Below are 26,377 nucleotides of genomic sequence, written 5' to 3'. Positions count from 1 at the left end.
CAATCCTTGTGGAATACCTAAAGGTAATTGCAACAGTCCTTTATTTGCCGACGCTTGGGTCATATGTTTATATTCTCTTTGGGTGCTGTTAGATCAGTTGAACTGCTTTTAGTCGTGTCACCAATTAGATTTCACATAAACAGAGCCAGTTCTTCAAAAAACTCCTTTAATTTACAACGTTCAAGTCGACAAACAAACTGAACAACTTTTAGATCCTAAGTTTAAATAAAAACATCCGGAGTAATACTGACGCACCAAAATCAAGCGACAATTGGCTGCCCCAAAGGTGGAAAATATACAATAGAAAAATATACACTTACCGACCGAACAGAACGTTCTACGCCCTAACATCGACTTTAAATTCCTTTATTTACACAACACCTGGAAAACCACACCCCCCCAAGTTACGAAGTCTCGCTTACGCAGCTGTCGGTCTCTTTCATCATCATCTCCCCCAGACTTTCGTTCAGGTCATTAACGATCATTTCCAACGTCTTTTCCGTCCCCTTATCAGAATTACCACCCTTCATCACTACGTCATCCTCCCCGAAACCTTCCAAGACACTTTCGTCGCTGACCGCCGACTTCTCCTCCCCTTCTGGTTCCTTCGCATCCTCATCATCATTTGTATCCCCTTGGGAGATTGAATTTTCACTGATAGCCTCGATCATAAGACCTCCGGCGTCTTCAACGGTCGTAGGTGTTTCCTCTTCTCGACCTGGTGCTTCCAATTGAATCATGTCGCCCACGTCATCGTCCCTAAGTTGCTCGGCACCGCCTAGCTGAGGTAGTTCCTTTTCCATTTCTTTAATTTCCTTGGAAACTTCAGTCTCCTGGCTGCTGCTGGGAGATAGTTCATTAGTACATTCACTCACCACGCTCTCTATCCGGAAACTCAGTCCATTCGATTTGGCGTTGCTTTCCGTATTATGGACCAGTTCGTTTGAACTAATTTTAAGAGGTTCGCTTGTTTCGACTTCCGCGATGTCTTCCACCACGCTTTGCACGTTGCTGATTAAAATGTTGGAGCCGTCCAGGGGGTCCTCATGCCTAGTGTTTATCGTGCCCAGCTTCGAGATGTCTACCAACTTGACGCTGTCTTTGTTGCACGCTAGCAGTAATTTCTCCTGGACGTTTTCAGTCACCGTGTGAACATCCATGATGACCGGCTGAGGTAGCAGTTTGATCTTTGCGAACGGCGTAGGCGTATCGCAGCCCTTCATGTTAACGATCGGGCTGTCGTAGTTGCCAATGATTTCTTCCTCGTGTGACGTCATTTCTTGGTCATCGAAACTGACCATATTGTCGCTGACGTCTATTATTGTGTCTTCTACGTCGAGCGGCTCCGCCTTGATGTCCTCCACTTGGATCAAGGGATCGTTTTGGACGGTGTGAGGCTCCCGTACTATGGGGGCGTCGCCTGTTTCCTTGGCTTGCGGCTCGTAGTGGGAATGGAAGAACTTCGGTACTTTGACGTTGGGACGCGACCTCGTCCCCTTCCTCGACTGGAACATCAGCGGCGGCGACTGAAATTTGTCATTTTACCGGAAATATTTACGAAGCAAGGAACCGTCATCTTACCTCCTCCCGATCTTCGACGTATCTTCTCTTCTTCACCTTTTTACCTATATTCCTTTTAATGGGCACATGCTTGACTTCTCTAAGCTTCAAAGGTATGGCGGGTTTCAATAACGGCGGCGGTTCCTTTGTAATTTCCTCGTAGACGGGTTCCAAAAGGTCCAAAGGGTCGATCATGTCGCCCTTCTTCAGTGGCGTTTTTTCCTTTTCCTTAAGAATATCGGAGTGTTGACTGCTCTTATTCCTGTCGAACTTCTTCGGCGAGTGCGGGTAACTGGATTTCGCGGGACTCCTCGAGGTCGATGGTTTGGGCGACAATTTTGGAAGTTCCGCCTTGGTAAGGTTGTACAGCTTAACCTTTTTGTCCTCCCGTTTTTTTTCTTTCTCGTCTTTCGGTTCTTTCAGATCTTTCTGTTTAAGCACGGCCGGTTGCGTCATGGGGTCCTTTTCTTCTTTTACGGTCGCTACGATCGGAGATGGATTGGGATCGTCTTTGGTATGAGGCCTGCCGGCCAGACCTTTAATCTGAAATCGGGATGATATTACAACTTCGATTATGAGGGGTTGAGATTTTTGAAAAGGTCACCTTCAAAGCCTCGGCTACCTTTAGCAACTCTTCCAACCTATTCTGGAATATGTGAACCTCGCCGGCGTACATGAAATCGCACAGTGCCTTTAGTATCCAGAACGGGATGTCTTTCATGAAAAGAACAGGATGCTGGATCGGGCTGATGCCGCTCAAAACTTCCTCGAAATACGGACTGCACGACGACAGTATCATCTAAGGAAGACGAAAATCCCTTCAATTTCCAACCAACCAAACCATTTTTAAGAAACTCCAAAAACCTCTGGCATACATTTGAATAACCTGTTTTGTTTTATTGTATTTAAAAAACAAATATGCCATTTTTTGCATTAAAAGCTAAAATTAAACGAAGCAAATTTTTAATAGATTACTTGTATCAACGAGACAGTTTTTATAAAACAATTGTTTGGATATGGACCACTTTACCTTACAAAACCCCATTCTATTGCTAAAAGAGTGTGGAGGTGAGTGTTTTTTTTTTACGTGGACCGAGTTAACCCCCTTGTTTGCGTTGTTCCGTGCTCACCCGGTGACACTTTAAAGTTTTGCCCTCTGCTACCAAAGTTGCATCGACGTACTGCTCCTTCAGGAGCAAACTAGGGAACGCTGCCTGCATATTTGTGTGGTGACTGTTCCACCTCAAGCAGACCTCCTCGTTGGGCGGTTGTGGTGAGGTAATTTTCGGAAGAGGGAGCTGTGGCTTGGCCGCTTGTCTGGTGACCTTCAACTTGGTAGGCGACAGGGGCTGACTCTGCAAAACGGGTTCTTGCTGTTGCGACGCACCTGGTTGAGGGTCGGGCTGGGCTGACTGGGAGAGTCGTTGCTGCAGAGGCATGGAATCTGAAAATTTTCAAACATTCTCGTCCTCCATTAAAAAAAAAACAATTAAATGTTGACGTAGTTTCTTTTAAATAAATCTTTACTATGACTCCTGGTAAATGATAGAAAGAGCATAATTAAAGGCAAAATCGACACCAAAATTAAAGGGATTTGGTAAGATTTGTTAAAACGATTCTTGAAGTCCAAAGAAGAATTAAATACAAAATTGCAAAAAAAAGTGTAAACTAACCAAAGTCTTGCAGATGACATAACTAACGCCGATAACACTTTTACATTCTGTGATATGACAAGAATAACATATAGAGAAAACCCCGCCTATAGCTACTAAAGATATGCACGGTCCGTCTATGCTGATAATACAAGAACTTGTGAAGCAAATATAAAAACACTTTTGGAGCCCACTTATCACGCGCATCCGAAAGATTTAAAATTTGGTTTTTACCCAATGACCTTGCGGTAGTCAACAATCAACATGGCCGCTGACAATTGACAATGTCAATAAATTTGGATACGGAAACTTTACAGCAGTATTTTCTCAAAATGTGCCCAGATCCCATTAAATATTCAGGTAAAACGGAGGCAAGTGTGTGGATATCGCTGTTTAGATGAAATACTACCTCCACGAAAATATCATAGCTGCCTAAGACGCATCAATTTTAACCATAGTCGGGCCGCTATATCATCTAATAACTATAAGGTAGCTACAAAACCTATTGTGTATGTTCTATATTTTGTTACTATAATAACTAGAAGAGAAAAATTAAAAAAATATAATATCAATTAAATTTAAAAAAAACAACCATTTCTTTTGATGTTGTCCAAATGGAGTTTTTAATGACGCTCATCCGTTATTCACAAATTTTCCTCAAAAATTGGATGCAATTATATTTTGAAAGAGATAGTTTCTTAACATGAAGAAAACAAATTCACTTAGTAGGTACTATGCACTATTCATTTAAATTGCGGCTTTGTGATTGGTTCAATTCGATAGGATGATATAATTAAAAAAATAATAATTTATGGTTATTTAATTTTGGATATTTTATAGAAAAACGCCGTATAAACGAGAAATTTTTTGAGAGACGTAAATTCATATATCCTTTTGTCTATGTTCATATTTGCAAAACAGAAACTACAGGAAAAATATATTGACGCAAATAAAACACAAATATAGCTGTGATACCTAAACTGTTATTAGAGTTATCAAGGCTATCGTCTTCGCAAAAGTCGTTCGCTTTATGCGTAGTAACTCTGGCCGATCTTCTCACTGCCTGGGAAGCTTTCTCTAGAATTTGAGCCTTCAACCTGCGCCATCTTCTTATATTGGATTCGCTAATCCCGTAACGTTTTTTTGCCTCACTGGTACTCTTCTGCTCCGCGTATAATATAACCGCTTTTTTGAAAGAAGGCTCGTATTGGGCCACCATGCGACCAAATACGGTCGCCTGCCTCGTTGGCCCATTGGTTCGATGCTTTTTTGGCTTCATATTCCCGAAATACTGCTAGAGAGACATCCAGTTAAAAAACAGGGAGCATATTTGCTTATTTCCCCGCAATGGATGAAATTGCAACAATATTTAGTAAGTTATTGGTGACCACCCTGTATATACGGCCGCCATTAGTTAAATACCATTCCGCGTAAACACCAATCATTTCAGGAATTTGACAAGCTAGGAATTAGAATAAACAAACCACCAGCACCAACCGACCAAAGTATGAACTGTGTCATTTATGTACGTCAAAAAGATTAAAAGAGGAAATTTCTCGTACATTATAATTTTCGCGGATAATATTAAATGTCGTCTAAAAGTTTATTCGCTTTAATGCGTAGATTTATGAGACGAAAATAAATAATACTATGCGAAATTATTCAAACCTTGAAAATACTCCAGCGGTCCCCAAACGTTCACTGTCGAACAAAATAAAACAAAAACTTAAAATTGGCAGAACGAAATGCGGTCCGATCACACGTACCTAATTCATCGTCTATCGAATTGTCTAACAATTCGGCCTGTTTTACTAGGTGATGGCATTTTTTCCATTTATTTTTCACTTCCTGCAAAGTACGTCGCTCTAGAGACACCTTATTCACCTCTTCTAAAACGTAGTTCCATATCGAATCGCGCAATTCTTTGTTACCGAATATTTTGCTGTTTTGGCCGCACAACACGTCCTGATTTTGCATCACGTTCGACACCAGAGTGTCGATTTCTTCCGGAGAAAAGTTGGATTTCCGTGATTTTTTGTGGCCAGGGTCCGCGGCCATTTTTGTTGGCACTGTGACACTTGGCCCTTAATAAAGACGAATACCGAACCGATATTTACGTGATACGATACAAGTTTCCATTGGCCACGCACATTGTATTACGCATGTTAGAGGTAGAACTAGGAATTAACAATATTTAGAAGTCCTCTAGCTAGAGCTTTAGAACGTCAAGCATAAAAATAATCTGGGACTATTAGACACTGGAATATCATTCCAGCGAATCCAAAACAATCGTTCTCAAGGTACAGATAAACAAATTTGATAAACACAACAGCCAACACGACTGCAACGAGAGTTGTTGCGTTTCTTATTCGGACGAAGTGACGATGGTTTTTCTTACACAAAGTGCTAAATTGCATCCATAGCAGAGAAATTAAACTAGGTTCCTTAACATAACCTTACCCAACCTCTGTTTTTGCGACTGAAACCAAGATAGTCCTTTAGGTATGGGAAGCAAATCGAGTTGGGATAGTTTGGACAGCCAGGAAGGCTCCGGATTTAGACTACATGGCAAACAAACACATAAACAAACACGATTTTCCAAAATTCTTCAGGAAAACGCGATGGTAAACCGATCGGAATAGTTCGCGGAACAAGTCTATCAGCGGTACCCAAACGATCTTTCAATGTTTGCGAATAATACAAAGTTATAATTCACTTTATCACTTGTCTGTTATGTCTTTGCGACTTAAAATGTGAAACAGATCCTGACACAATATCGCTTATTGATAGTAATCAAACAATTTCTAGTAAAGATTGAATAATTTCTATTAGCTATTAGATACGTGTTTTATTGTACCTCATTTTAGCCTCTCGCAGCAATAATTTACCGAGGCAATAATAAAGCCGCCATAATTTTTGGTCTTTTATCTATAATCCAAGATCTATTTTTAATTATTAGGGAATTATTATTTTGAGAACTGCTGTTTTATTGGCCCTCCCTAAAAATAGACGAAATCGATAGAAGCTGATTTTTTATGTGACGCAAAAGGAATTGAGGCGGTATTATTTAAAAATGTTGCTACTAAATCCATTCGTTTTGTTGCTCAGTTATGATTAATTCGCTCTTCATAGTTTTTAAAAATAAATTTTATCTCTTTCACCAGAAAGCGATTTAAAGCAGACGTTTTTGTAACGTCACATGTCACCGGTTTCAATGATTAAAGTCCTTTTATGCATTGTCATTTAAAAGAAACAAAAAAGTTTTTAAATCTTTATTTCGTTTTTTATTGTGTTGGTACTGGATGACATTCATCAGAATTGCTTTGTGAGATGGCGCTTTAATCGGAAAAATGTCAATTTGTTTTAACCTAGTTATTTTATGTTGGAAGAAAATTTATGAAAAATAGCTTTAGAATTATAAATTATGGCGGAAACTTTGCCCTCCGTTGTAGACCAGGAATTACTAGCTTTGCGAAATCTTTTGTGGGGGGCTGAAATCAAGCACGACATTTTCCGTAGATGGTCACAAGGTTAGTATTACCGCAAATTTTAAACGGGAACGTTTGTTCTACTTCTAAATTATTTTTAGGGTTTTACTTTAGTACAAATGAAAAAAGCGCTTTGGAGCAGGCGGAAGGGGGACCGTGTGCTATATTGGCCCCCGTTCAAGCATTTATCATTAAGAATTTGCTTCTGGAGTATAATGGTCTCCTATTCCGAGAAAAAGTATGGCTACCATAAGAAACAGTTTGCATAGTTAGTCAATCGTTTGTTTTGTAGGTTGGCCCCGATGTTCAAACTAAAATACTAGTAAATGCCTTAAGTGAAATCTTAGGACAATGCAATAATGGTAACTTTTGTGTAGTGCACTTAGAAAATGTTTCTGATTCCAGTACCGAACTTAACGGGGATAAAAACGAAAATATTGAGCTATCTGAGCCTCTGGATCCTAATCAATTTCATACAGACCTAGAAGTTTTGTGTTTTCAAACCTTGGCCGAAGTCACCAAGTATTATTTTGACAATATCAAGAAACTGAACGGTCGATTTGGTGTTCTTTTGTTCTTGTATTCTGTGATATTATCGAGGGGCTTGCAACAGGTGAAATCTGAATGTGATAGCCAGGAGCCATTAATTGATGAGACTTACGGATATGGTAGTCAATCCCTCATAAATCTCATGATAACAGGCAGGGCCAGCACATATGTTTGGGATCATTACCAGGACGTGGGAGGCTTAAGTGGGTATTATGGCTTGTAATGTGATTTAATTGACTCGTTCCTTTTTAGAGCTCAAGGGTATAGAAAAGCAGAGCCAAGTTGGTTTTATAACCATCATGGAGTATCATAGGTTTTGCACTGTGGGATCTTTTTACAAGAATCCCATACATCCAGTATGGGTGCTGGCATCTGATACTCACTTAACAGGTATTATATATTATTTAATAATTGTAGTAGTTGTGTAGGTATTAAGAAGTAGCCATTTTAATAAGTAGAATATTTAATTCTAAACTTTAACAAGCAGATAGATAAAATAGACTATTGTTAACAATGAAATGTTTTCATAACAATTTCATAAGCTGTAATAATCTTCTGCCATTTTGTTTTCAGTCAGTAAAAGAGCATAATAAACTCAATTTCTACTTAGATTTTACATTTCATAGATCTCTTACTAAAAAAAGGGTGTTATTTAATATTATTATTATTATATTTAATTTGAGGTCATGTCCGCAGACCTGCTAACTGATTAGCATATGGTGTTTTTGTGTGTGTATTTTAGTATTGTTTAGTGATGAAAGAAAATTGGTCAGTCCTGAGACAAAAAGCGAGCAGGCGCGTAGGATATTTAAAAGTTTTGATCCCGATGGGAATAACTTCATCAGTTCCGATAAACTTCAGGACGTTCTAAGTGCTTTAGAGTTAGTTAGCGAACCCGAATAGTAAGTAAAATGGATTTTGCCTTGACATTACACTTCAGAGTTTGTTTTCAGTGTAAATATAATGAAAAAGAAATTAGATAGTGAAAGTTTAGGGATAATTTTGTTAAACGCCTTTATGGAAGAGTTCTTTCCGAGGGAAGAGTGGTCTACTCCGGATTTATTCACTTTGGTTCATTATAATGGCTTAGCGCAAAGTAACATCAATGGACAGGTTAGGTTTATTCTAAGCGAGCAACATGAAATGTTCATTGCCTCTGCCTTGTTGCAGGTTCAATACCATATAGGCGCCGCCATTTTGCTCGAATCTGACATAAAATCCGTGTGCGAGTCGAATCCGATGCTAACAGTGCTCCAGACAAAATGGCCAAACATCGAAGTGAACTGGACTGACGCGACGCCATCTTTGAACTGATATGTTCACTTTATCAACAAATTCGCATAATTTCGTCAGCTTGTTTATAATAACTAGTAATTTACAGGGTCGTTTGATTTTATTTTTAGGTTTTCAAAAAAATATTTCCTGATCACTTAGATTGCCCCCACCAGTTTTCCCCTGTTAGATAAATATGAGTATCACTTCCCAAATCGCCCTGTACTTACATCTTGAAATTGCATTTAATATTAGTAATTTATTAATTTTATTTTTTATATATATTTACCTGTAGAGCTTTAAACTTGTGGTATTATCTGAAGCGAGCAGATTGCTTCGTCCTGTTAACCAATTAAAGTGTTTTTTTTTATTGCTACATTTTTTGTAAACCTCGCGCGCCAATGAAGTTGGCGAACAGAAAAATTATAAAAATAAAAAGTACTCCACATAACCTACAAAAAATGATAAAACTAAAGCTCGGCGCCTACTATGATCCTAATTTTTAGGACAGAAACAAAGCATAAGACGATGGGTAGTAGTAGACTAGATGGAGAAATTTTAACTGTGATTGCCACCAGGTTGTATATTTGTTCGATTTGACCAGGAAATTATATTAAACGGTAAAATTGTTTTTATTCACAATGAAAGTTGCACCTCAATAGACTTAGATGAAGGGAATTGAGTTTGCTCAAAAGGATTGACTTAAAAAAAGACAACTCATGTTAAAGCATGTTTTTTAAGGGAAATAATTTGTTTATCTTTTTTAACAAATGAGAAAAAAACGAACCATGTTTTAAATATACTTTTATTTACAAAAAACAAACTTAGCTTTTCCATGTTCTTGTATCTTTAAGGAAGACATATCTCTAGCACATAAACCTAGCACTCTCTATTGTGTTTTAGTGCACGCCGTCTCGTCAGCAATCGAATTTTTGGAAGAGGCTCATCACTGAAACCTATAAAAACCAAAGTATTAAAAATGTTATTTTATCGCTCCTATTTTCTTTCTTTCAAATCGCGTCAAAGCTACAATATTAATTGTCACCAGTTACCAATATTAAGAAAAATACAGTTAGAAAAGGTACAAACCTCCAGAAATTTGGAAAATATTTGCAATGGACAATTATCAAAGAAATGGTAATTGAAAATGTGGCAACAGAAGAAGAAAAATTGCTTTCGAGTTCACTGAAAAATCGAAAACTTGCTGCCTGTGGTTAGCCACGTTGCCGTCCTTTGGATGTTTGTGCAAAAGCAGGGTTGCGTTTTTGAGAAAGAATATTTATAGTTACTAATTAATGTCTCAGGTCTGGACAAAACATTAGGGTAAAAGAGTTAAAAGAGCGATCGAGATAATTAAGAATCGACACATTCAGATAATAAAAAAATAGCTGCTAGGTATAGTTGGTTGCTTGCTGTTTTACTTTTCTCTGTTCACTTTGGCCTTGTTTAAAGTGACATTTCTTAACATGCTATATTTCTTTAGTTATTGACTTAACGAATGAAAAGCAAGACGCAAAGTTGTGGTTCATAAAATATTCCAAAAATACAACTAATTTTTTACGAATTTAGTGTTTAAAATTTTATTTATTTTATTTTTTAATGAAACTTTTCAAGATATTTGTAAGCAAGTCATCGTTTATTTAAAAAATATAAGTTGGTAGTTAGTTAAAATTGTATTTTTATTTTTTTAAGTTGATCGTATTGAGCAGTCCGTGATAAAAGATTGTGTAGATGTATTAATAAGCAGTAATAAGTTTTGTTTTCGTTATAACACTTTGACACCTAAAAATAACGAAAGTGTTCATAGTGCTCTGTTTAGAGAAGACAACACAAGTTTTTTACTTACCGAAGCCCTATTAGACTTGTGCCTGTAATCTTTTATTACCTTTTTAATAAAATTCTTTTTACCTACGAATTTGCATTTACGAGACGAAGAATGTTGTCGTTATTTTGAGTTGTTGTTTTGTTTTATTTTGCTCTTCTGGTTGTATAAAAATTGAGTTCGATCTAAGCTCCAATAGTTCCAGCAATGTTACCAATATCTACTATTTTGGGATTCAACAGTTATATAGAGGGAGATGGGTACTCATGAGAGGATTCTTTTCTTTGTCATACACATAAATACTAATGCCAGGTAAGTGTAATCGGAGATTCTTTGGTATTATTTCTCAATTTTTTCAACTGATTCTGCTGGTATTTTGATTATTTTTGTCGTCGACAATGTAGCGCATCTACTATAATTATTTCATGCTGTGTAAAAAATGCATGGACAACTCTCACAGTGCTAGAAAAATTTTGATGAAAGTTAAATTTACTCTCGGTCCAATACTTGTCGACTTGTTAAGGTGTTTAATATTCTTTGGTTTGGTATACTGCTTAGTTTAAGTTTATTAGTAATCATTCATATTTCGTGTGTAATACAGCGTGTGTTCAATCGTATACGAATTATGCAAATTATGTGCGAGTCTAGTGAATCTCAGGAGATGCTCCCGCCCAAATGTAGAATACACTATTTTATTGAGACTAAGGAAGTTATAAACAATGTTTATTTGACTCTCATGGAACGTGGTGCCAGCAAGCAAGCATTTTTAGAAGAAACGGCCACATTGACGAAAATTCCAACATCAGCTGTATGGAAAATTGTGAATAATCCCATAGGTGCTTCATAATTATAATATTTAGTATATTTTTAAAATAAGTTTTAATTTATTGTGACAAAATAGAACTACTAAGTGAAATAAATATGCGATTTTATACAAAAAAAAATGTTGCTGCAAAAGCAGAAACATCGTTTCTCACGGTGACCGTCCATTATAAGCTTTAAGAGAACCAAAATAGATATTGTTGTGTGTATGGCCATAATTGAACCTGATGTACAATTTGCAAATCTTTAAAGCTTTTGCAATTGTGCCGGTTCTACCCGAAATCAGTAGCAATATTGAAATTTCGAACATCGAAATTCGACATAAAAAATTAATCAACTTTTACTTATTGTTCCTACTCTGCTCGCAAAAAAATAGTTTTTTTTTAAGTGTTATTGGCGTAAAAACGGATTATTCAATAAAAAATAAGGTAATGAATGTACATACTTAACCCATTTTGTCTAAGTGGTGCGTTGATGCACCATCTATTCTATGATTTTTTTTGTCCCATCCAGGAAATATTTTTGCACATCCATTTAGAAATTTTATTATTATCACTACTAAAGAACATAAAACCTAGAAATCGCCAATTTATGTGTAATGGAAAGAACTTATATATGACTTCAAAAGCTAACAAAAGCGATACATAAATTTCTATCACATTTTCAAGTCAATCCAAAATAGTAAAAAAAATATTTTGGATTTGTATTGCCATTTTTGTTAAGTCTATAGCACGTAGATTACATCGCAGAAAACATACATTGGAATTACTATATTGATTATGCTTTATTTTTTGAAAATATTTACTAGTGCGTGAATGCACTACTGGTTTTATCTGTGAAACAAAACTTCCAACATCCAACAATTAGCGCGTTCTTTAGTATTAGTTTGTCCGTTGTGCAGTGAACGTTCCAGCTCGTAAAATATGGCATTTCGGAGGGATTTGACTCAAAAGGAATTATAGGCGGCTATGGAGGAGATCATGATGGATGAGGACAATAACAATGAAAGTCGTAAGTATTATTTGGATTTATTTCCTTGTAAATTTATGCTAAAAATAACGTGAAAAAATATTTACAGAACATATTGGCGCGGTCTATATTCCACTCGACGTGGATACCTTGACTGACGAAGAAGATATGAACGATAACATAAATCTACAAGAGCTTGGGGAACCAACTGATATAGTTGGAAACTTCGAATTACATACACCGAATGATACAGTTCTCCTTCAACAGTTCTGTAATTCATCAACTACTGAACCCGAATGGGACTCATCAGATGATGAAACTCTGGAATTCGAAAGAAGACCTATGCTTTCTGCAAACGACAGGCTTGCTTCTACTGTCAAATGAAAGAAAGGCTAGATTGAGTACACTCACACACCTATATTTAAATCTTACATTGCTTTGCGACTTTTAAAAACTGATAAAACAATTACGCAAAGAAATCTTGCACCTGCGATAGATGAAGTGCGTTATGATAATCAAGGTCACCTCATGATTGTTTATGCTAATAAAGCCCGAAGGAGACGTAGAATCTGTCACAGCCACACAATTTACGTTTGTAATAAGTGCAATGTGCATACTTCATGCATTGTAAAATATCACCAAAAATAAAACCGGGTGTTACCAGTGGTGCGCTCACGCACCATAAAATATTATGCTTTCAAATCAGGTTCTATTTGGAAAACAATCTACTTTTAGTTGTTTTTGTCGAATTTGAAATTTCTTTTGTATTTATGTATAAATTATATGTTAAATCTCGTGTGCCCCAAAACATTATTTAATGTTTTTTCCCAGTAGTTCGTTTACGCACCAGTATTTTTTTTGTATATTTCGAGTTTTTTTTTTGACACGTAATGTATTCTTAAGTGCAACAAAATAAATAATTTCAGAGCAAAAACGGATTTTTTTATTTTTTTTATGCTTGGGATAATATGGGTTAAAAACAGTGCATGTAATATCGACAATATTTTATGCTGTTTTAAAATTCTGCCAAGGAGTATCTCGAAATACCTAAATCTTTTTCCGCCGTCTGCGTAGAGGTTTCAAGAAAGTAAAAAAGAAAGCTAACACATTGTTGATGTTCCCTCACTTGAAATAACCGGCTTGAACAAACCTCTAGCAGTTTTACTTCGATTTTCCAGAAATTTTCTCTTGAACCTTCTCAATCTGCCAGTTTCATTAACAACTTTGCTGCACTCCCCATGTATTACGAATTAATTTACAATTTCGGCAGAAGAATTTGGATTATTTTGCATAATTTTAAGATTTAACCAGACATCTTTTATTCTAATTTCTCGTCAAGGAACTTCAATTGATTGACACTTCACAAAACGTTTCTGCATGGCAAGTTAGAATAAAAGCCAGCCATAGCCTACTTCGTGTAAGTTTTTAATCGCGTAAATTGTTATGGGTACCGTATGGCAATATCTTTCATTTTTTTAAAAACGCTAGAGATAGGTACAGGAACCCGTATAATCATTTTGCGGATAATTTGTCGTTTGTCAACGAAACGGATTTAAAAAAAAAGACTTTTTATTTTAGCCTTGGAAAGTGCGTGTATAAGTGTATAAAATATTGTCGATACATGCACAGTTAAGTACATTCATTAGCTGTCACCTGTAAAAGTGTTAATTGAATAATTCATTATCATACTTTATGGAAGCGGGGTTTAAATAAAAAAAATATATTTTTTTTGCGAATAAGGGTGACAGATAAGCGTAGGCACAATAAGTGGCAGTTGTTTAAATTTTTATGTCGAATCCGAAAGTGCAGTAAAAAACTATATGTTCTCTTTGAAATTCAATATTGCCACTAACTTCGGGTAGAACCGACAATATTGCAAAGGCGAAAATACTTGCAAATTGTCCGCCAGGCCCAAGTATGGATATATGCTAAGTTTCACAACAACATCTATTTTGGTTCTCATGGAACTTCTAATTAAGGGCCACCGTACAAAATCCTGAATATTTTGCAAATATTTGATAATGTTGCAACTAAATATTACCTTTGCATTTTTTTTTTGAGTCTATTTCTAAAAACACAAAAACATATCTTATATCTAAAACCACTTGTTCTTTCAACTCTATTTTCGTTGGCCCTTATTATCTTTACCATGTTTAATTCCTTCCAAACTCGTGACTAAAACGCCGTTTATCAAACTTCTTGCATAATATAGTATATTTAATAAAATACTTTGAATTTTTAGGTATATCGATTTGTATGCGTTTTTGGGGATTTTTCTACTTTTTGTTAGATTGTTATAAATTTGTGTGAATACTGTGATACTACGCCGTCGCATCTTCTAATTATACCTAATTCAGCGCGCTAAAGTAATTGTACATCAAAATGGTAACCTGATATATAGCCAAAGGTTGCGTAAAAATTGAAACCCGCTGCTGCAGCCACGAAGCAGTCGCCCCAAGAGCCAATCACAATATGCGACTCTCCTACACCATCATGGCAGCTAATTCAATGAGCGACGCCGATATTTGCTTCGTATACGCAGTGTAATGGACCCCCGGTGTGTGAACGTCACCCCTTTTACGTCAGTGCCAGGGCACTTAATTGTGAGGGTACGGTACAGGGTGGTCTGCCATCTAATTTGGTGTGCTCTGTTCATAGATATAAGAAAGTGACCAATTGCTTTTGAATTGGATTATCCAAGAGTGGTCATTAAAATACAATGCAACAAGATAATAGAAAATAATTTTATACCTACCTGTGTTTAATATTCTTTGGTTTGGTATACCACTGAGTTTAACTTTATTAGTAATCATTCTTATTTCGTGTGTTGATTCGTGTGCGAATTATGCAAAATATGTGCGAGTCTAGTGTATCTCAGGAGATGCTCCCGCCTAAATGTAGAAAACATTATTCTATTGAGACTAAGGAAGTTATAAACAATGTTTAATTGACTCTCATTGAACGTGGTGCCAGCAAGCAAGCATCTTTAGAAGAAACGGCCACATTGACGTGTATATATATATAAAATTTTGTATACGCTTCTTTTAAACAGATGTAGGCTTAAGTTGAATAAATCCGTATCTATGTTGTTCAGAAAAACACAGTTATTGTACATACGAATCTAAATCATCTGTAGTAGTAACATTAATAAAGTATTCGTATTCGTAACATATTCTCTTTTCCCCAGTAAAGTCTGTTCATAGATATGCTACGAATTAAGGAAAGACCCGGGCAAGCTGTAAGAATGAAATATGGCCGAACAGCCATATATATATATATATATATATATATATATATATATATATATATATCCTGGGTTATAGCGTCCTGGACCTTCCGGTTCCCAGTCTCCATTCTCGGCGGTCATTCCAGGCACCTGGTCTCAAATTTCGTTCTGACATGGCTCGTTCTATACCTTTTTCCCACGTCATTTTAGGTCTTCCCGTTTTATATTTTCTCGAGGCCTCCAACTCATCATTTTCTTAGGTATTCTTCGGTCATCCATCCTTTGGACATGGCCAAACCATCTTAATTGGCGCTATTGGAAATCTTCTACAATTGTTCTCTCTACTTTCATGATTTCTCTTACTCTTTCGTTGGTGATTCTATCGCGTCTAGATATTCCAGCTGATCTTCTATAAAAGTCCATTTCGATGGTATTTAATTTTTTTTTTATTTTTTTATTTTTACAAAATTTTGTAACATTCTTTTTATTACGGTCTATTAGGTTAGTAAATATTTAGTTAAGTTTCTTTTGTATTCCCGACCATGTGTAATATTATGCTTAATATGCGCCATCCAGTAATTGAACAGCCTCGCCTATCGGTTAAAATAAAATAAAATAAAATAAGAGTTAAAATCCGATGACCTAGTGGCATTCCACAACCAACATGACAGATCGTCAAAAAGTGTTTTCTCAAAATATACCTAGATCCCTGTAACTGTACTGTGTGGGTGAAAATGGCAGTTTAGAAACAAAAAAGGAGCGAAGTGCAGGTTAGTGGGTGATTTGTAGAGGTATGCCCGGAAAATCATTTACTTCTCTATGAAAATATCAATGACGCCTGCGGCGCATCAATTTTCATCGTAGTAGAGTCACTATATTGACTAATAGCTATATGCAACTAATAAAGACATGGCCGCTGACAGTTCGTCAATCAGACAATTTTCAGGTTGGATGTGACATTTTTTCGGAAAGATTTTATCAATTCATTAAATTTTTAGATAAAAAACAAGTTAACTGTGTAGAGATTGCTGTTTAAAAGGAATATGGCTCAAATTGCAGGTTATTAGCACAAATTTTTGCTAGCAACAGGTGTTCAGCTTCTATCTCATTAATTATGCTAGTGTGATTAATGGAAATGTTCGTTATTTTCAATTTTATTTTAACTAATTTTAAAGTTTCCTAATTCTAATGCAGTTAAACGAAAAACAAAAACTATTTTTAGGCGAGCGTATTTGGTAAGCGGTATAGTCTCCCCAGGATCATATGATAGTAAAGTAAATGTCTCTTCGTCTCATTTTGATTCCCGTATAACATCTAAAACTTTCCTTGGTTACCATAGATTTTATAAGGTTATATTATTTTGCATAATATATAAAACTTTCTCAAAATAAGCCATACACCCATATGATACGCGAGATCCTTGTTCGGGAGTCTTGTTGTTTAAGGTTAGTTTTGTTTTTATTTAATGACTAAAGTGAATTAAAAGTGTTTTTTGGTCAATCTTGTCTCAGGTCTCACGTTACAGCCTTACTGTGTATATTTATTATTATAGTATTACAGTATCATTACAACTTTGATTGTTTCCTAAATAAAGAACTCTCTTGGTTCCACCTTGGCAATAGAAAAATAAGTTTCTCCGTATATCGAAATTATGACGTTATGAAGTTATGACGACATAAGTGTCGAAAATAAGTCTTAGATTGCAATGGCGCATCATTAGAACAATGTTCCAGGTATTTTTCTTGTCAACAACTGTTTCGTGACATGAGAATATTACATTTCTTAGGTTTTTTTAGTTTTAAATGTGCACATTGTGGATGAAAGGCGAGCTTTATTACCTATGAAACTCTATATCCATTTGTCTATATTTCAATGAACGAGTGTGACTGTGCAAATAAATATGTGGTAAAAGATATATATATATATATATATATATATATATATATATATATATATATATATATATATATATATATATATATATATATATATATATATATATATATATATATATATATATATATATATATATATATATATATATATATATATATATATATATATATATATATATATATATATATATATATATATATTATATAGTTTATTATATTTGTTGTAGGGATATCTGTTTATATTCATATTATATACTCCCATCTTGTAATTCTTGAATGACTATATAGGGGGTGTCTATAAATCCGTAAAATATTTATTTTTATGATAATCGATAAGTTTTAAAGGAATTTCTTTTCAACCTGATTTTTAATATACCTAATTAATAAAGCTTATAGTAATATTCATGAACTCGACGAACGGAGATCCACCTAATCGAAACATTATGTAGTTAAGTCAATTAAAGACAATCGAAATTATTTTATTTTTAACCAGCAATAGTTGCCTTATTGGCGATATTTATGTTGGTCAAAATGTGAATTTCAATATCACAGCCAATGCGAAAATTTCTAACCATTCATAACCCAGATTCATATAATCCAAAATAGTCACGTCACACAATTTTTCTTAAATACTTTACGAATTATTTAACGACTTTGCTTCTCCGAAAAAAAAAAATGTATAAAATTTTTTCAGGCCGCCCGGATCTTCCTCGAAATCACTGGGGTTCGATCCTGTGCGTTTTTGACGCGACTGTACTTAATAGGGTGTCGCGAACTGTACAAGCCGGCGTATGTACACTGCGGGCTGGCAACTCTGACACGGCCGACTTCGATCCCGGCCTCGGGTGCCGCCGGTTACCATAGTAACGCGCTGGAGCGTTTTCGGGAGAAAATCGGTCCGTTCGTTGCTCGTTGCCTGTTCGCTAAACGCTATTAACGCGTCTGCTGAAAGCAAAGAAACATTTATTTAAAGGAAAGGCGTTTTTCGAAGATGTGCATTTTTCAGAAATCGCTGTAACTTTTTTGTTATGAATTTTATATGGAAAAATATACCGAGACATCAGAAAAATCGATTTTTTATGGGGAATAATTTTTCATCACTTAAAAGAGCTTAAAATGACCTTTGATATAGCATACTGGATATTTCGTTCTAGTTTTCTTAAAATAAAGAACAAGTTTTGAGCTTTGAATAAGTAATCGCCCACGTGTAATGACTAGGCTTGATATAAAGTGGAGTGCTCTCTTTTGGAGGAAGCGCAACGGGCCTGCTGAGGCCTAAATGCTAGTGAAGGCCATTCTCCTCCACTTACAGATACAGAAGTAGGCTTTGGAGAGTGCCACCAGTACTACTAGTACGCAGTTGTTTCCAGTATATTTTGGGAAAGGTGATTTCAAGTATTTTTCAATTATTTAAAAACCAAATTAACTGTTAGTTTTCTAAATATCGTGTTCTGTAACAGAAAGTTACAGCGATTTTTTAAAAATGCATATCAAAAAGAAACTGTCTATTACTCGGAAACGATAAGATACTCATGTGCGGTTTTTACCATTGTTTTGTGCAAATTGAGCTCAGACAGCGACATTAATTTTTAAATTTGTCTAATTTGGTTCCCTGAACAATGACATGGTTAATTAAAATGAGGGACATAAACATCGTCTCGGATGACTGATTCCCATATTAATGAAAATTGTCAGCACCACTGGTTCTCTCATTGAACAATTAAAAGTCATTACATTAGATGCATAAGATATTCTGGTTAGTTTCGACTTGGAATCCCTCTTCCTGAAACTCTCAACATCATTTCAAATATATTAAAATCCGAGAATCTGGAACCAAACCTTCTCACCTTAATTGAAAAATACTTGTCTGGAATATATTTTTCGTAACAGTCAATTTTTGTGACAAACGTCGGTTACAGTTATATGTTCTAGATTATCACCAATATACTTATGGAAACCTTTGAGAAGAAAGCCCTCGACACCTTCCATCTAAAATCAAAATTATGGAAACGCTACGTCGATGGTACTTTTCTTATTTGGCCTCATCGTCAAGAATCCCTACGAGATTTTCTCAGACATTTAAATTCTATACACCCCAAGATACGTTTTACCATTGAATTATAAACTAATAATAACCCGCCGTTCTTAGATATTCTTATCAATAGAAAATCAAACCTAACAACCTACAAATTATCGGTTTTCGACCCTCTTGTTTCAGTCTCTCTAATAATGCTGCTGTTGTTTTCTCTAATAATTTCCACATTAAAGATATTAAAGATAAAATACACTTCACCACAACATTCTAATCGCGATGAGACCGAAAGCAATCGCACACTTGCCACTGTTGTCATTCCTTACTACATTTCAAAAGTCCTTAAGAAATATAACGTCAAACATCTTCGATCCGTCAAAGACAAAATTCGGTTTGAGATAAAGTCTGTTCATAGATATAAGACAGTGCAAACAGGGCAGGGCAAGCTGTAAGAATGAAATATGGCCGAACAGGTCCGTACTTTGCTTAGAATTTAATTATTTTATTTTTTAAACTTCGGTTTTTATAAGTTTGAGGACATTGGAGTTAACACGAGGAAAAACATTGTTACGACGAATGGCAGATTTCAGTTGGTGCCAAACATGTTCAATATACAGTGGTAAGGAAACCTTAAAACTGTATGCCCTAGATTTTTTGCATAATTATCACAGACGTATTCCTTTTGTAGATTCAACCTTTGTAGAACCTCAATTAATTGCTTTTTGGTATAATCTTCATGGTATAATCTTCATTACAATTAGATACGCTATTAGGAGGAATGATTGGAACTAGTTTGTTTTTAAACTAAATTTCAAATAAATCAGCGGTGGTGTCTTCATGGTAATCCAAAGAAGAATCTTTAATATTTTTCGCAGACAGAGAAAGTTCGTTTGGAATCCAATCATCTTTAGAGGCAGCATGCAGAATAGTTATTCTTTTACATCTTTTTGATGGCGCGTTTGTTTTACTCTTATCATTTGAGTCAACCCAACCCTTTTCCGTTAATGACCACCCTTGGATAATTCCATTCAAAAGCAATTGGCCACTTTCTTATATCTATGAACAGACCATACCAGGAGTTTACAGCATTCCATGCATATGCATATTTTGCTTGCATGCTTGCATGTAATCAATTGTTCTATCAACGAAAAATCTGAAAATCATATAGCTCCGTCCCCTCAAACAATATATAAACAGATACAGAGTAATAGGCGAGCCAGTTTCAGTTAAACTCTGAAGAAGTCAACAGGATGATTGGCGAAAGGTTAGTAAATTCGACTCAATAACAACCGACATCAAATCAGTTTACTTTTTTTTAATTCCAAAATATAGACAAATCACACTTTTAGTATTGTTATAATAGTTACAGATCGATAGTCAACTGTTTTTAATTAATCTTGACAAAAGGTTGTGCACGAATATTCGAAAAAAAGTCTCTTCCGCAATTTTTGTCATATTTGTTTTTCGGAACCCCACGAAAATTAGTAATTTAGGCGAAATTAGCTCTCTAGTACTCTAAACAAACTCACAATATTGTTAAGCAATTTATGAAAAAAAAAAAACGTTTTTTATTTTAAAGTTTGACACTGTGTTCGAACTTTTCATCTCAAACTCATGTTAAAACCTGGCGGTCTTTTTTATCACCTTGAATAAGATGAAATCTTCAACCCCTTTCCGAAGAACGGGCAAGCAACAACGAACGCGCATCTGTTCCACAGGATACGTAGCATATCCAGGGACGAACAACACACTGGTACATTTTCGCTAAAAGGAATCCAGAATTAAATTTGAACGGCGTGGTTGGCCGGGGGGGGTGGGGGAGGCGGCAGGAGATTGACTTCGGAAAATGTCAGTTTCCTGCCGTGGGGTGCCCCGTCGCCGAGGGGGGATTCGGAAACGTACAACTCGCGAAGGGTGTTCGGAAAAAAACGGCGGAGCGGGAGGAGGGCGTCAGCGGCGTCCCGTGTAAAAATTATCCGCCGCCCCCCGCCGGTGACATCCTCGAATAAAATAATTTTTAATGTTAATTTACATTAATCGGACCATGAAATAATGATTTGGTTTTCAAAATTAGAAAAAAACAAATTTTTTTTAGCTGCCGTCACGTCGATTTTACGACATGCTGCGATAATATAATGAAATATGAGATAAGAGTAATTTTATAGTATTTTGACTAGATATACTTTTAAAATTTATTTTTCACGTTACATTATATAAAAACACCCCATAATTCTTTAAATGTACAGTAAAATTAGAAACTTTGTGAAAAATCAAATTAAATGTGATCTTACGATGCATCTAGTAAATTTCAACAATCACATTAACTTATGTATTAATTGAGCGTTAAGAGCAGACCAAGTAACTAACTATAAATATTGGGAATATACAGAGTAATCCTATTTTTTAAATTTAGATCATAAAAATAGGTAGTTTCCTTTTGAAAAAAAATATTTTCGTAAGATTTTTCCGTTTCATTTTAATTGTTATTTTTCCACACTCCGGTATTATTAATAAATTACGAACTAAATTTGTTCAACAGACCATTTTCTACAGGGTAAGTAATTAAAGCAAAAATTTAAAGGATTTGTTATGGGAAAAATATCGTTCGGTCTGGAAACGTCATTTTTTACATAAAATGGCAAATATCCTAGAATGAGTGTAACTTAGAACACATAAATATGTCTAGAATTTCGCAAAAATTACAAAAAAGCAATAATATACGACATGTTTCATTTAAAATAAGAAAGTTGACATCCACTTCCGGAATATCCAGAGGGGTCGCCATCTTGAAAATACTTTAGCCTGATTGCCCACACCAAGACCAGTTTAATTCCAAACTTACAAATTTTTGGTACTTGCAGTTTGTCCATAACAGGTTAACGTAGGGTAAAAGTGGGACGCCGCACCTTAAACCAAGTTCACGCTCTAGTACCAAGTTCCTCGGACAAACCTCGCCCCGCACAGCACAGTCTGCGCACGCGTTTCGACAGGACTGCACGTGTCGCCACTTGATTTAAAAAAACTTTGCAAAATTTTACCGCGCTTGCATGATTCTTGTTACAGTGACATTTTGACGTGTTCAGAACTTTCGTTTTCGAAGGTAAGTTTTAAGTGTGTATTGTTATTTAAATAGTATGTATCATTTATATTTATGATGTGTTTATAAAATTACGAAATTATTTAAGTATTTTTATTTATTTGCTGGGGCGTCTATCCCTACTAAAAAGGATAGAGGCCCCACTATTGACTGAGTATAGACGCCCTTAGAGGCATATATCCTCTATGACTTATTCACAGGTACTTAGGCTGTGGGTAAGATTTTTTTAAATAACCTACCTAGTTATGAGCTGTTTATGCCTTTATATGTCGTACTTCACTCTACTTGTAAAAATTAATGCAGCGTATCACCTAATTTCATTTTTTATTTTAGACAAAATGCCGCGAAAATATAAAAGGAAAATAGGGGCACCCGTTCGTGCTGCTTGGTCTGAAGAAGCCCTTTGCAAAGCTTTTGGGAAAACTCCAAGTAAATATCTTAACGAATGTTCACCTATCTCGAAAATTCCTGTTCCATTATACAAAAGAGGCAAGCAAGGTGCTGCCGTTTTAAATTCAGAAGAACATATTAACTCTAAGAAAGCTAAGTTGAAAGATAAAGCTAATAAGCAAACACCAGACAAACCTCGAAAAAACAACCAAAAATCAGTTCCTAAAAAGAAAAGACCGAGGTTTAGCTCTGAAAGTGTACAAGAGTTCGATGAATCAGATTCTGACCAGACTAAATCTGATAAAGAAAATACTCAATGCAGAGAATGTTTCGATGACTATGCAAGTACCAAGTCCACGGCAGACTGGATTCAGTGCCTGATGTGTAAACTCTGGCTACACGAAGATTGCACTCTATATGGCGATTACTGTAATAGATGTGGACACAAGAAGAAGCTTGCAGCTCTAATAGCTAACCTGGCCAAAGTGAATTCAAAGAATAAGTAACCTGGCCAAAGTAAACAGTATCTCTATAATTGTTGACTATTTGAAAATTTTGATTACTGTTAGTTTTTTTTTAAGAAGGAAGCTTTGTTTTTTTCCAAAGAAGTCCTAGGGGACGGATTTGTTTTAAGTTTTATTATTCCTAAATTTAGTTCGGTAAAGTTTTAAATAATTTTTAATAGACGTTGTTAAGTTGCTAAGTTTACCCACCGAATGATTGAAAGACTGAGCCATTTGTTCCTATACAAGTGCCATTTACTTTAGTTTTACGGTATATTTGGATAAGAAAACCTTATAATATATTATTGCAACTAAGAAAGCAATGCTCCGAGTGTTCGAAGTGTTTTCGGAGCGCGAGCATTGAAGATGGCAAGTGAGATTTTGGAGAAACGTCTGCAGGATTCCAGTCGGATATATATATATATATATATATATATATATATATATATATATATATATATATATATATATATATATATATACATACAAATTCTAGAAACGTACTCCATAAGTTTGACTTAATGGTGGAATGGAATTATATTATAAATGTTCGCAGTTAATTAACACATATAATTATACATATTTAATATATATATATATATATATATATATATATATATATATATATATATATATATATATATATATATATATATATATATATATATATATATATATATATATATATATATATATATATATATATATATATATATATATATATATGTAATATATTATATAATTTATAAACTCTTTAATAATTCTATAGGGTGTCCCTCCCTAATGGAGAACATTAAGTGGATCGAAACTTTAACCAAATTGCTGACTTGCCTGATATTGACTTTTTCTACTTCCGTGCGTAAAATACCTAATTACACACCGATCTAACTTGCGGAAAGCGTCACTTTACCTTGTCAGTTTCTCTCCGCTCGTGTCAAATAAACTCGTGAGTCAAATGCCGTTTACCGCACTTGTTGCATAATATACAATTAACTGACTGTACACTGTTGCTTCTACATATATAATTCAATAAAGAATAATGAATTCAATGTAACCTGTCACATTTCTTTTGTTTCTTTTATGTATCGAAAACAAGGCGGTATTCAATTATTATCACTTCCTGTCAAATAGGCTAAATCGGACGGCATTTTTTGTTTACATCCCCCGAACGACTAAGCGGGTTGATGCTTGTGCTGAAGAGGGATGGGAATCTGCGTTTTTAGATCTTATTGAAGAGCCCGTCCCGCTGAACAAAGACACAGAGATTTCTAGAATAATGGCCCAATTTGAACGGGTTTGAGCGCGGTAAAAATACGGATGAAGGAGGATGTTTTGTTTGAGGGTTTTGTACAGTTGAAAAAGGACCTTGTACGGGGCTTAAAGGCTAGAGTATGTTTTTACCGAAGGCGTTTACGCGGTGTTTTTTTTTAAGCGACGATAAATCTTATAATCTTCTTTCGTGTGCATTAGATTTGTACAACTTATTGTTTTCTCAACGATAAACAATAATTTAAGTTCACGATTAGTAATATTACACTAAAAAGAGGAATGTACGGGGTGAATGGAAAAGTTGGTATAAAAATTAAAAAAGTGAAAAGGTAAGTGGACATATTATGTTCTGCGGAGTATCCATGCCCCCCAAAACCGAGCTCTGGAGGAAGGATTTTTTCTTGAACTAAATATATTTATAATTAAGATAATTATCACAGCATATGGTGCTTTAGGAATCAACAAATGTAGTATTTTTGGCAGACCACAAAGTAAATAATGTTATTTTTTATTTTCTCATTAACTGGACTAATTTAGGGAGAACAATTTTAAAATTAATTAATTAACTTAATGAAAAAAGTTTTAAGAAGCAAGGAATATATGTTTGTTTTTACAAATTAAAACGATTTGTGGAAACGCAGTTGTAAAAAGCCGTCTTTTTGTTTGTGATTGAAGTTTTGATATAAACAAGATTTGTTTTTCAATATTTTCATTACATTTCGATTCATTCTCATTGAACAAAGAAGTGAACTTAAAAAAGATGTTGTCTACAGTGAAGTTTGAAGTTTAAAACACTTTGTATAATTAGTTACTATTTTTATTTATAATTATAAATTGAAAAATGATGAGCGGTCCAGAAATACCAGATTTGACCAGACTGCTTTAAATAATGTAAAAACCAGGCTTTGCACTTAGTTGTGTTCATCCTTATTATATGTATATCGGTGGATGTTAGAATGGTTTCGCGTGAATTGAGTAAAGTGATTCGCAAACTTAATTAATTAATTAATTAACCAAAATTCTCAATTATCTTTGTATTAATATTTGTCTGTCAAATAACATTTGCGAAAATAGGCAATTTTTGAGATATTATGGAAGATTGATGATGATTTTAGATTTTTTTAAATCCGATTCTGAAATGTTCGCTTTTGGGTTCCTGAAATTAATTATGTAATTTTTTAATAATTTCGTCATATAATCATTATTAATTTACAAGCGCGCTTTAAAACTAGCAAAGATAAGGGAAAACCGAGCTTTTACGTTTTTATCGGGACGCCCGGCAAACGCGAAAGCTACTCGAGTGTCCATTATTCGAATCGGCAAAAAACTATCTCTCGAAATTGAAAAGCAGATCTCGGGGTCCACTCTTTGCCTAATGCGCCAGCAAGCCATTGCGAACACGAGAACAATGCCTAGCAAGATAGCACTTCAATCTCTCGCTCCCTATCCTCTCCCTATATATAGGAATTTCTTCTTTTGTCCGTAGCCTTTTTCCATATTGTTCCGGCGGATTCCTTTTCTGCGATACGTCAGCTATAGGGATCCCGGATATTGCCTTTTTTATTACGCGTGTGGCAGCCTATTTTTGTACCCACCCAAACGTGAAAAAAAAGAAAGAAAGAAAACCGAGGAAATATTTGCAAATATGGGAGAGGCTCGCTTGAGCAGCGTGAAGTTGGGAAAACAATTACCTTTGTTTAAAACAACTTAGTGTTTATAGACCAAGGTTCAAATGAGTATCACTGATTAATTTTAATCTATACTATTTAACCTATTAAAAATGATGCGGCTTATTTCCCTATAAAAATTCTACTATTTTACATAACAAATA

General features: G+C 35.1%; 2 protein-coding genes across 7 annotated transcripts; one reads left to right on the top strand and one right to left on the bottom strand.

Annotated features, from left to right (window-relative positions):
• Positions 1–42: 42 nt before the first annotated feature.
• LOC132706761 (uncharacterized) lies at positions 43–6,101 on the bottom strand. Of its 6 annotated transcripts, XM_060678276.1 has the most exons (7): positions 4,979–5,041; positions 4,881–4,913; positions 4,188–4,503; positions 2,691–3,004; positions 2,165–2,359; positions 1,582–2,103; positions 43–1,526 (listed from the first exon to the last, which is right to left on the bottom strand). In XM_060678276.1, exons 3-7 carry the CDS (start codon positions 4,489–4,491, stop codon positions 405–407), a joined length of 2,457 nt encoding a protein of 818 aa, XP_060534259.1. In that variant the 5' UTR covers positions 4,492–4,503; positions 4,881–4,913; positions 4,979–5,041; the 3' UTR covers positions 43–404. The 6 variants fall into 6 exon arrangements, with proteins under 6 accessions (XP_060534259.1, XP_060534258.1, XP_060534257.1 ...); XM_060678275.1 differs by lacking the exons at positions 4,881–4,913; positions 4,979–5,041 and adding an exon at positions 5,673–6,101 and having other exon boundaries at positions 4,188–4,506; XM_060678274.1 differs by lacking the exons at positions 4,881–4,913; positions 4,979–5,041 and adding an exon at positions 5,673–6,101.
• A 236-nt stretch (positions 6,102–6,337) lies between these two features.
• LOC132706762 (ubiquitin carboxyl-terminal hydrolase MINDY-3 homolog) lies at positions 6,338–8,862 on the top strand. The gene is made up of 7 exons (XM_060678279.1): positions 6,338–6,742; positions 6,802–6,938; positions 6,993–7,452; positions 7,502–7,639; positions 7,992–8,151; positions 8,203–8,362; positions 8,420–8,862. The coding sequence occupies exons 1-7, from the start codon at positions 6,637–6,639 to the stop codon at positions 8,561–8,563; spliced, it is 1,305 nt and encodes a 434-aa protein (XP_060534262.1). The 5' UTR covers positions 6,338–6,636; the 3' UTR covers positions 8,564–8,862.
• The last annotated feature ends 17,515 nt before the right edge of the window (positions 8,863–26,377 follow it).

Source organism: Cylas formicarius, unplaced genomic scaffold (genome assembly GCF_029955315.1).
Source record: "Cylas formicarius isolate icCylForm1 unplaced genomic scaffold, icCylForm1.1 PGA_scaffold_8__14_contigs__length_24414737, whole genome shotgun sequence".
In the NCBI taxonomy this organism is placed as follows: domain Eukaryota; kingdom Metazoa; phylum Arthropoda; class Insecta; order Coleoptera; family Brentidae; genus Cylas; species Cylas formicarius.
Note: the sequence above shows the minus strand (reverse complement) of the source record. Positions and strands in the feature narration are given on the sequence as shown.